Source organism: Clinocottus analis, unplaced genomic scaffold (assembly GCF_023055335.1).
Source record: "Clinocottus analis isolate CAN_PGR_092001 unplaced genomic scaffold, fCliAna1.0.p SCAF_13, whole genome shotgun sequence".
Lineage (NCBI taxonomy): Eukaryota > Metazoa > Chordata > Actinopteri > Perciformes > Cottidae > Clinocottus > Clinocottus analis.
In genome coordinates this window covers 9,119,074-9,131,278 of record NW_027175854.1, presented here as the reverse complement: position 1 = coordinate 9,131,278, position 12,205 = coordinate 9,119,074, and the positions used below count along the sequence as shown (strand labels likewise).

Here is a 12,205-nt window from a genome sequence, read left to right as displayed (position 1 = left end):
CACGGGCACCTCGACTGGGGACATTTGCTCTCCTGGACAGAAAAAGTTCAGGATTCCTCTGGTCGCACGGGTGTCAGTCGCCAGACGAGCACGGGAAATGTCAACTATTGCTCATTCGGTATTGAAGGGCCGAACCCAACTCTGTTGATGGAGGATGAAGAGAGAACCGAAGGGGTGGGGGCGAAGGGGGGAGATGAAGAAGAGGGAGAAACAGTTCTCGGCTCTGATGTTGCTGCTCAGGAAGCCCCTCCTGGGACAGAATCAAAAACCTGCCTCCCCCCCCGACACCACCCCCTCTCACCGCGGGCGACCGGTGACCACTGGCCCCCAAAGAGCCGCCAGATGAGAAGAGCGGAGACGGCGGCAAAGATGGAGGCAGGGCGAGCACGTTGATGGCTAGAGTGATGATTTCCTACACACACACACAGACACAAATGCCCCCCCACCCCTCTCCCTTTACACTCATCCTCACACCTCTTCCCCACCTCCCCCATGGCCCTGCAGGCAACACACACTTTCTACCTCTCACACACGCACATACACACACACACCATGGTTAGGCCTCCAATTAAATCAAAAGTGGTTTGTTTTTATTGGTCTTTTGCGCTGACAAGTGGGCTATCATTCTGACGGCTCTACCTGTCAGCGAGCAGCTGAAAACCCTCCGTTGACAATGCCCAATGCTTCCAATTAGGGGAGAATCAGACTCCTGGCGCGCTCGCCATCTTTCCACCCTCCCCTCCCCCCTAGGCCCACCTTCCCTCCCTTTTTTTTCTTCCTCTGCACTCGCTCCACGATCCTCTTTCCCTCTCGTTCCTGCTCTCCTCCTTAAAGTCTCCCTCCTCCTCCTTCTTCCTCTCCTCCTCCTCATCCTCCACCTCCTCCTCCTCCTCCTCTCCAGGAGAAGGGGGTCTGTCTCCGCTGCAAATTACCGACACAAAACGAAAGGTGGTGGCGGCGCTGGCGCTGGGAGCTGCCGGTCCAGGGCCCTGTCAGCATTAATGAGACGATGAAGGTTTATTTTGCCCGCATGCATGTGCTAAATTCTTTCTTGTGTGACAGCTGACTGGGAAATGTGAGTGTTAACCTTATAAAAGATTCAGCGGGTTCTCATTATTTTCTGTCAACTCCAGTACCTGATGGCGTTAAGGTGCATCATTTGCATCCCTGACTGGTCCAGGCTGCAGCACCAGCTCCAATGCAAGTGGCTTTTTTATTTATTTATTTATATCTACTGCCATTTTTTTTTATGCTGTTTGTTTGTTGAGAGGAGTCATCTTTTAACATACTTCCCCCTCGAAAGACACGCTTTACTCGATGTTCCAAAACGATAGAGATGCCAAAGTTTATTCAAAGGCGACACACATTTTTACAACACACATCTAGATATATATTTAACACACCTGCTCGGCTGAGCGGGTAAATAAAACGTAGCTCAATGTTTTCTCGTTTTCCTCCCCACACACAAAGGCCCAGGAAGCCGAGGAAGCCCAGCCGGCATTATTAGGAGTAAAGCTCATGGACAGGATTCCAATAATGCAGAGGGGTAACAAATAAATAATAAGCAAATAAAACACAGATAGATTATTAACAGAGACAGGTCAGTTTGGGTTATTATGATGAAACTGTGCCACATCGAGCTTGTTTTATGCTTAACGTTATTCATATTTTTGTAATTATTCACAGACTTGTATTCTGATTAGAATTAAATATCAATATTGGTTCTTAATAGATGGAATTAAATTAAACTGTCCCACTGTCGGCCCAACCACATGGGCGGATAAACTGTCTCTACCTCACTGAAATGGCCCACGGGTGTCAACTTTGTTTTGGTGAAAATGTGAGTGGATGGTGTGGGAATGTTTAATGTGGATCAATAATAGCATATGAATTCATCATGCGATAAAAACAGAGACGGGCAGTTCATCATTTCCTGAGAACATTCCTGTTTCCTCTCTTTAACATGGATCAATAACATCCTCCCTCTACATCAGTGTGTGTGTGTGTGTGTGTGTGTGTGTGTGTGTGTGTGTGTGTGTGTGTGTGTGTGTGTGTGTGTGTGTGTGTGTGTGTGTATTTCAGCATAGGGGTAACAGTTGCACTGGCCCTCAAAATCAAACCACTTTCTGGAAAAAGAGAGAAAGACAAAAAAAAAATGAGCTCCGCTTGACCAGAGGGACGTTTGTCCAAAATCAGCAGCAACATGAGCCAAATCCTCTCTCACTCACACACACACACACACACACACACACACACACACACACACACACACACACACACACACACACACACACACACACACACACACACAGAGTCTAGCTGTCTTCTCAAAATACATTTCTCAGATTTTAAAGGATTTATAAACTCTACCAGAAGCCTATATTTATTTAATTGTAGAAAATAATTTATTTGATTAAAACTGGATATTCACTCTGAATTAGTACGAAAATAATTGTTTGCTTGATTCAAACTTGTGTTAACTGAACTAAACATTTGCACGACGCTCTAAAACAGTTCCAGTTTGAGTATTTTCTGCTTTTAATATATATATATATTATATCAATATATATATATATATATATATATATATATATATATATATATATATATATATATATATATATATATATATATATATTGTTTGCTGGATAGAACAAGCAATGTGAGGATGTCCCCTCTTGTTCTGAAACTTGGGATTGTTTCACTTTTTCCTTCACTATTGTCATTTTAAAGACTAAGCCATTGTCGGAAAAAATGTCAATAAAATAAATAATAATAAAAATAATACTGGAAAAATACTCACGCATTGTGTGTGTTTTTGGAGGGGAGGGCATCCTTCAAACCAATCATTTTATTTTTTCAGCTATTGGTTAGTGTGTCAGAAGACATTTAAACTCTTTATTTATCTACATTTAAAAAGTATGAATGTGGGCCAATAAAAGACACGAGGTCAATATTGGAAAATAAAGAAGATTCAATAAATCAGGATTGCTCGGGTCATTTATAAGAACACAAATCAAAAAATAATTCCAGCTTCTCTCCAAGTTTCACAGGCGGCGTGATGATCATAAAGGGGGAAGAAGTCGGTTTAAATCAGCTTATGATTTATTTACTACAACACTGCTGGAGCCGCGGACACGCGGAACAGTGCGGATAAAGAGAAAGGAGACACACACACAAAACCTGTGAGAGAAAGCATCAAACCACTGCTCCTTTTCATGCACCAGCAGAGGAGAAAGAAAGCGCTAAGTCAGGGTGGGTGTGTGTTGCCTTATATCTGTGTTGTCCCCGCCTCATATGTGACAGCTTGCAGCCGTGATGGGACCCCATGGGAGCGGGGAGCGGATTCACTAACCTGCCGGTGTCTGAGACCGACGCGCGCCTCCAATCTGGTGGTCACATGGGGTGGAGGAGGAGGAGGAGGAGGAGGAGGAGGAGGAGGAGGAGGAAGGAGGAGAAGGAGGAGGGTGTAGGCGATGATGAAAGGGGGGTTAGTTAGATTATTAGGGGCTGTCGGGGCCGTCGCGCGGGGCAAACTGTTGTGCGGAGTGGAGCTACAAAAGTGCACACAATGGCATTTCACGCATGTTAAGGTGAAAAGTGCGCACAATGGCGCCTCACGCGCCTTGAAGTTTTTTTTTTAGCGTCACGCTGCTCTGACTATTGTATAGAATTACCAGGGACTATTAGATAGTCATTATGCTCTAAATGATGACTGCTCAACGACGAGACGCTGTCCGTGCTCAAAATAATAATGTAATAATAGGAGAACATTTGCATTATATCGTCTAATATTCTTCATCCAGTAAGTTTCTTATTTGAAAGGCAACATAAAACATATCTGGTGGCAGTGTATCTGCAAAGATTGTTTGGGGATTTTGACTGAAGGGCAAAGTGATGAAAATTCCAGAGTTTAATAACAACAATGTTTTGAAAATGAAATTGAGGCCTCCAAGGAATTACAATTATTTTCACAACAAAAGCACCACCACAAGGAGCCATAATTCTATAAAATTCAAAATAATAGATCAATAGGGACAATAAAATCAAGAACATTATCATTTTCTTATTATTTTTCTCAGTTTTATTTATTTTTTCTTGTCAAATCTAAATATTTAACCATACCAATATTAAATCTAATAAATAGAGGAATGATTGATAATGCAATTAAATTTCTGATGATAATAAAAATAAAAAAGGTTGAACAACAAACGTGTATTAAAAAAGAAGAAGAAAAAAAAGAAAAAGAGGAGCTGTGGAGGTGGGAAACAAATCCAGTCAAGAAAGGGAGTCGAGAAGAAAAACACCGAGCCGCTCCACATAATAACCCCATTATAAGCCTCATCAATGATGTAATGAAAGCAAACAGTGTGAAAATTGCCTGTAAACAGTTGGATCTGAGTCTCCTGATGAATTCAGTGTCTCTTTTATCAAAGTGAGGATGAGCCAGGGAGGAGAGGGGAGGATGGGAGAGGCAGGGAGGGAGGGAGGGAGGCAGAGTGAGTGGGCGTGTAGGGAGGTCCACTTCCAGCTCCCCTCAGCCAATGAAGGCTTGTCACAGGGGACTCACGTGGCCGAGGCGCTCTTAAAACCTAGCTCCTGACTTTTCCTCAAGTTCAATTTTTTGGGATTCCCTCCCACCCCCATCGCATCTCGTCCTCTTACTTGCCAGTTGTGACTATTTAACCCAGTTTACCTCTCCTCTTTTTCCTTCTTCTTCCTCTCGATTGCGAGTCGCGCGTCGCATCGTCCCGCGTCTTCCTCCTCTGCTGCTTTCTTTTTGCTGCCTGCGGCTCTCGGACTCCTCGCTCTCGAGTGTTGTTCTTTATTTATTTATTTTATTTTTTTCGGTCAAGGTTTTGCTGTTGTACTTGAAGGAATGCGAACACTTTTCCTCCGTCTTCCGTGTGGACACATGACGAGCTGCGCTCCGCTCTCGGGTCTGACGCGTCGCTGTCCATGGTGCTGAAACGCTTCTTTTTCCCTCCCCCCTCCCACCACCACCCCGAAGAGACCGCTGCTGCTCCCAAATATCCAGAAATAGTCTCTATTTTCTGCATCTTGCTCGTGTCTTGCTGGTGAGCGTGTTTTCTGCAGTGAGCGGTACCTCTTCCCGGCGGGGCTTCTGAACTCAAACGCAGACGGAGTTGCTGTTAAAAGGAAGCAACCACGAATAGACGGCGACTCTCCCCAAAGAGACATCGATCTCAGGAGGACACATCTTTCGAGACTTGACCAAAAAAAAGAAGAAGAAGAAGAAGAAGAAGAAGAAGACAACAACTAGAAAACCGGATGCATGGACGATTGCTATAACACAACTTAGCCTGGAGATATTTGCTCTTTAGAGAACCAGTCGGGCCACTGGAGATAGCGGATGAATACTCTTCTTTTGTAGCGTATCCAAAAACAGTTTCTCGGTGCGGGGCGGGGGGCTCTTCCTCCTCTGCTGGATCACCTCAGACTTAGACAACCACCCCCCTCCCTCCCTCCCTAAAATAAAACTTGTACTGAATACCAAATGGTAGTTTGAGGAGGCCTCGACCGAGACAATGGAGGCGTCCGCCAACGGGTCCAGTTTTGGCATCGACTCGCTGCTGTCCCACCGGCCGGGAAGTCCGGTGTCCAAAGGGGACGTCCTGACGGGGGAGTGCCGCTCGCCTCTGGAATTCAGCCCGAGATCAGACGCGGAGAGCGGCTGCTCGTCGCCGCCGTCGCCGCGAAGGGAGTGCGCGGACGAGGTGGCCCAGAGGCAAGGTCACGGCGTGGGCCTGCCGCCGCACCTCCAGCACGCGCAGATCTCGGCGGGGTCGCAGCAGAGGACCGTGACCTCGTCGTTCCTCATCAGAGACATTCTCGCGGACTGTAAGCCCCTTGCCGCCTGCGCGCCCTACTCCAGCAATGGACAGCCGACCCAAGAGACGGGCAGGCTGGTCTCCAAGATAGCGGAAGACTTTATGGAGAAAATCCACAGCAACTCGTCGTCAGACAGTGAATACAAAGGTAAGGAGAGGCGCGTGGAGAGGGGCTGCTCTGTGCCGGGGAGAGGGGACACGTGGAGGTCCAGCGAGCTGGCCTTCTGCTTTCAGACGGGGGCTCTTGTCGATAAATATGTCCTCTTTTTTTTAAAGTGATTATATTTGAAGCCTATGTAGGTCGTACTCTTGGTATTTGATAAAATATAATATGGTTTGTTTGGTCTGGTCTTGGTACTTCTTTTCATCCGTTTTTTGAAAATTGAAAAATAGGACTAACCTCACTAAATATAGCAATTCAATAATTAAAGGCAAAAAATAAATAAAGAATCAGGTTTTGTACTAAATACAAAACGTGGTGAAATCTGGAAGAAATAGAGTAAGGAAATAACAATAAATGAAAATGTCATTGAAAGCCAAACTTTTATTTAAAATAAAGGCATAATGTCAGCTGTTCAGCTCAGCTCGTGACATAACAAATGTAAAACCTACAGCCATATTAAAAAATGGGCCAGGACGTTAAGAAAGGTATTTTAGGCCTTTTTGTAGATTACCTTCTCATAATAATAACAACAACAATAATAATAATAACAACAATAATAATGTAGCCTTAATGTAGAATAATCTAATTTGCGAAATTGGCTTGAGCGATATTGGGAGAAAAATTTAAAAAAATAAAACCTCCTTATGAAATAAACTGACCCTGTAAGCCGGCCATGGAGGCCTTGATGATGGCGCGTGACGGCCCTCTGCTGCGGCTCAGATGTGTCCCTGCGCGGTGGCAGACTACTGCCTTCACTTTCATTAAGTTTATACATTTAAAAAAAAACACACACATTTCTTTTTAAATCAGCGCGGGCGCGTTTGGAGCCTCCGCGTGAGCAGACTCTCCAGAAAGCATCTGTTGATGTCAGGGAGGCAGAGCGGAGAGATGACAGGGTCGCCTCCAGATAAATGCCATCAAGGGCCTCTCTGTTTCCAATCATGTCAGCCATAACAGACATGTCACCGACATTGACAGTTTAATGAAGCAGCGCCTGTAAAGACGACGACCGCTGTAGGCTATGTGGTGGGAAATATAACACCTAATTCAATACACGTGAGAATGCATTATTAACATTGGGACTTCAATATTTACCCTTTTTATTTAGTTTTTTTTTTTTTTTTTGCATATTCACACATGGGCTCACATCAGTTTTAGTTCACTCTTCTCGGAGGCGATACTTGCGTCACGCCATCGCCACAACTTTGCGAGGGTGTGTGCCCGCGTGCGTGCGTGTCCGCGCGCGCTCACGCGTGGAGCCGCGTGGCTGGAGATGATGCTCATCGACGCGCTGATTGATTGAGGAAGCCGCGGGGCCCGAACGGCGCGCCGGCACGGCGGCTTTGATTCTCCACGAATTCGCCCTCCTATAATATTTCGGGGGGATTTGATGCAATTTGTCCCCGGCGCTAATCAGATTTGTAAAAGCGCGCGCGAGGCCGCCCGGCTCTTGATTCCCACTCATTTCCACGGTCCTGTGAAGTTCCTCCGGTCGCGGTTGAAAGGCTCGTCCTTTCCCTTGTGGCTCAATTAGGCGGATTATTGTGCTCCTTGAGACGATTCAACTATTCAACTACCGAGATCTCTCGCCTCGCTCGTTCCCCTCCCCTCCCTCCTTCCCTCCCTCCATCTCTTTCCTTTCTTTTCTTCCCTCCCTCTCTCAGAGAATTGACTATAAGGACTGTATATCAAGGCTCGCCCTGACATGACACCACGCAGAAAGAGAACAAAGGCTGACGGGAGGAATATCAGATTGGAAGTGCGAATATTGGAAGAGCTTTTCATAACAATTTAAGCCCAAATCAAATAGCTCCATATCGCCTATAGGCACTGTTATAGCAGCGGGACTGCACGCGCGCACAGTACAACCAATTGTTCTCAAGTGTAGATAAATAGTTTGATATATATATATATATATATATATATATATATATATATATATATATATATATATATATATATATATATATATATATATATATATATATATATATATATATAATTAGACGTGTTTAAAAACTAAAACATTTATTAAACTAAATATGTGACGCCTTTTTGACACTTTAAAATTCGCATCTCTACCTAAATAGTTGGCCTTTGATTGACGTGGTAGTGAATCCAGTGATTTAAAAAAGGATTCACAAATCAAATGTGTGGTTTTCATTTTCTCAACACGGACAATTTACATTTAACAACACATGAAGTGCTGCGTGTAGAGTTTCTAAAAAAAAATCGCCGCCTCTTCGAGAGAGTTTGAGCCATAATTGAATAATTATTATTATAACAATAATAAACCCAGCTAATCAATCAATCAAACAAGCATTTAGGCCTTTAATTGGCTCAGACCAAACAGGACGTGCAGGTCAAAGTGTCTCTCTTTTTTTTGTAAAAAACATAATTTTATTTGAATGTTATTTAGATGTCTTGCCTTCATTCAACTAACTTCCTGTCATATTGTATTTCCTCGCTCATCGATTCCTTGATCAAAGTAATGAAAAGCTGCAGGGCAACACAAGTGACTGACTTTGCTATTTTAGTAGACACTGCTATCTGTCAGCCTGTGTGATGCTTCTGCACTGATTTGTCTGTCCACACGAAGATGGATGACACATGAGGCAGTTCTCTGTGTTCACCTTCTCCTGTTTCCGTCCCGCCAGTGAAAGAGGAGGGGGACCGGGAGATCTCCAGCAGCAGGGACAGCTCTCAGGCCCGCATGAAGAAGCCCCGGAAGGCCCGGACGGCCTTCACGGACCACCAGCTGGCGCAGCTGGAGCGCAGCTTCGAGCGCCAGAAGTACCTGAGCGTCCAGGACCGCATGGAGCTGGCGGCCTCCCTCAACCTCACCGACACGCAGGTCAAGACCTGGTACCAGAACCGGAGGTAAGGCCTGCTGGTGGTTAGGGAGAGGGAGGGCGAGGGGAGGGGGGTATTCCCACGGTTGGCTCACGACTCCATGGAACCGGGGACGCCATGTTTTCCTCTCACCCTAAAGGTTGCATGAGTTCACGTCACTTAACTGCACGTGAGCCTCTGCCGCTAAGGCGGAAACCAAACGGTATTTTAATTATTGATTAATCTGCCATTTTATTTATTTTTTTCGTCTTTCTCGATTAATCGTTTGGTCCGTGAGATGTCATCGTCTGGGTTTTGTGGATAAAATCCCACCAGAGTTTTCCCAGAGCACAGGGGGCACGTCCTTAAGATGCGTTCAGTGGCATTTTGGACTTTTTAACACATTGATTGGGATTCACTTTTCTGTCAATTAGTTTTCAGCTCTTACTTTTTTCTTACATTTTCCTACAGAACATTTATTGATTGACAGCTGATGAATTGATCCCATTTATTTTGAGCATTGAGAATGGGTTCATTTGATTTGTTAGTAGTTGCACATTTTTGATTTGTTGCACCTTATTACTTGAAGAGAGAGAAAGTAGCGCCACAAGTTTACATCCGGGACACACGTTTTTCCTTCGGTCGATTCTATTTCTTGGGACTGGTCTGAGTTCATCTCCTCAGCTTTCAGCATCTCTGCAACACGATTACCTTCAGCATCCGATTCAAGTCACACACACAATGACCCCGCAAACAGCTTGGGAAAGCGAGCCGTCAACGTTTTGTAAATAAATAAAACTCCATGCAAGAGAACCCGTCTCCATCAATGTAACAAAAACAAAAAGCTGTTTCCTGCAGTTTTCGGTTGAATTAACTTGAGCATATATTCGTCCACAGCTTTGACTCCCAGGCAGCTAAATGACATAAATAAATATAAAAACAACACTTTGGCGTATGAATAATGCAATGTTGCATGTGTGCATATCAATAATTCAAACAAACCACTATATCTACTCAATTATCTTTATTATGAATTATTCACCTGCGTGGAGTGCATACTGGCAATCTAACAGACATCCTTGGGTGTGAGTACAAGTGGCAGGTTGGAGGTTTTGGTGCTTTAAAAAAAACAAAAAACACATGTATTGCTGAGTTCTAATTGGGCCCAAGGTAAACAGACGGGAGTTATCACACACACACACACACACACACACACACACACACACACACACACACACACACACACACACACACGCAAAAAAAAAGCTAAAATCCGCGTGTTTCCTCTCCACCAGGACGAAGTGGAAGAGGCAGACGGCGGTGGGACTCGAGCTGCTGGCAGAAGCTGGGAACTACTCCGCCCTGCAGAGGATGTTCCCGTCCCCGTACTTCTACCCGCAGAGCCTGGTGTCCAACCTGGACCCCGCAGCGGCCCTGTATCTGTACAGAGGCCCCTCGGCGCCCCCGCCGGGCCTGCAGAGACCCCTGGTCCCGCGGATCCTGCTGCACGGTTTGCAGGGGGGCGGCGAGCCGCCTCTGCCCCCCATGTCCGGCGTGCTTCCTCGGCCAGTTCAGCAGCGGTGAGCCGGTCACATGCTGGTGGTTTTCTTTTTTTTTTTCTTTTCTTTTTTTGTACGCCGAGCTCGGCAGGACTCTTTAAGAAGAAATAAAACAAAAGACAGAGACAAATAAAAACGGGACGAGCCAGAATAAAAGATGAAACTGTTGGAGGCCTTTATATGTGAGATGGCCGCTGGAGGCTGAACCCTGGAGGAGCTTTGTGACTCCAGCTGACTACGTGGGAGGATTTCCTCCCTGTGTTTTGTTTTTGGGACATGAGCTTTATTTATTTATAACTTATTTATTTTTCAATATGAATCAAATCATCTAAGTTATGTATTTATTTGATCCCAGTTTCAGTATTTGTAGTGTTTTCCACCAACAAGATACAATTGTTGGTGGAACTTTGACCTCCAGTTCAATGCCAATTAGACCCCCTGTTGGTATTATTATTATTGTTATTATTATTATATGGACGTTCATGGATATTGGCGAAGTAGCATCCTTCCATGTAATATGAATATAATGTAGAGGATCCAAAGGTATTAGTAAATATTTCTCTCCCCCCTCTTTCTAAATCTGTCTTGAGTTTTCTTTCCACGCGAAGAACAAAATGATCAGCAGTCATAAATCTGTAAATAAGAATATTTTGCATTTTATTCGAAAGAGACTGATTTTAAAAAGAAACCTTTGTTTTTATTTCGTTTTTGTTTTTTTAAATCTATGTTGTGCGTCTTTTCCAGACCGCGTTGATCCAGTGTGACCTACTAGGCTAGATTAGCCATCAGAAACGACACAGGAGAAGAGGCAGAATTAAAAAGTCCAAATGAAGCTGGACCCACAGAGGCACAAACACGAGAGCTCCGGGAAGAAGATAAATCTATATAAAGTCGTTTTTCTTGTTCTTAGTTGAAGTTTTAGGGAAGAATAAAAAAGTCAAGTCATTTATTTTATTGAAAAAAAAAGCCGTTTTATTCCTGCAGAGGACACGAGGGACGCGATCACCTCGGTGGTGTTTTATTTATATTGTTTATTTGTGTTGCATTGAACAAAGCGGTCGGACTCCAGGTGTAACTGCCTGTTGATTAGCTCTTGGTGTATTTGAACAGACGTTGTGCATTATACTTATGTTTCTTCATATGAAGCCGTGATAACCCTTAATTGTTATACTCTCCTTTGGTGAAAAATGTATATTGCAGATATCAAACTTGTGGAGTGGTTCTCGTATTTCCTGGATCGTTTTTTTTTTTTTTTTTTTTAACAAAATGATTTTCGTTCCTCTCGCTTCCCCCAAACTCTCCCTATTTCGTGAAGTTAATTTATTTTATTTTGGGGGTGAAATTCACAGCAAACATTGGACAGAAAAAAGGGAGGGAGGGGAGGGAGGGATTTGATGTAAAAGAGAAATACTTTTATAAATGTGGAAATAAAAGTCTTTCATTTAATCACGTGGCTGCTTGAATATGTGTGAGACGGAATCAACACGTGGAGTTTTAAAGCTGCACAAAGCAGAGCAACACCGGCAGTCTGAAGGTCGATACAGCTGCAACACACTGGATACGTCTTGGTCTTTATAAGCTGCACATGTGTCCACGTAATGGAGCATTTTATCATTATTATTATTGTAATTATTATGTTATTATCGGCTCATTCCCCTATGCACGTTTAGCCTTCAATCAACTTATTTTAAGATAGTTTATTGATATAAGTGATCACAGGTAACTGATATATACTCTTTGGTTAGAAAAATAATATTTAGTTAATGTACAACATGTGATAATGTATCAGTAAGAATTAA

At 43.9% G+C, this 12,205-nt stretch overlaps 1 protein-coding gene across 1 annotated transcript; it reads left to right on the top strand.

Moving 5' to 3' along the window:
- The first annotated feature begins 4,638 nt into the window (after nt 1-4,638).
- Nucleotides 4,639-11,663, top strand: barhl1b (BarH-like homeobox 1b). The gene is made up of 3 exons (XM_068574891.1): nt 4,639-6,000; nt 8,673-8,895; nt 10,143-11,663. Exons 1-3 carry the CDS (start codon nt 5,550-5,552, stop codon nt 10,429-10,431), a joined length of 963 nt encoding a protein of 320 aa, XP_068430992.1. The 5' UTR covers nt 4,639-5,549; the 3' UTR covers nt 10,432-11,663.
- The last annotated feature ends 542 nt before the right edge of the window (nt 11,664-12,205 follow it).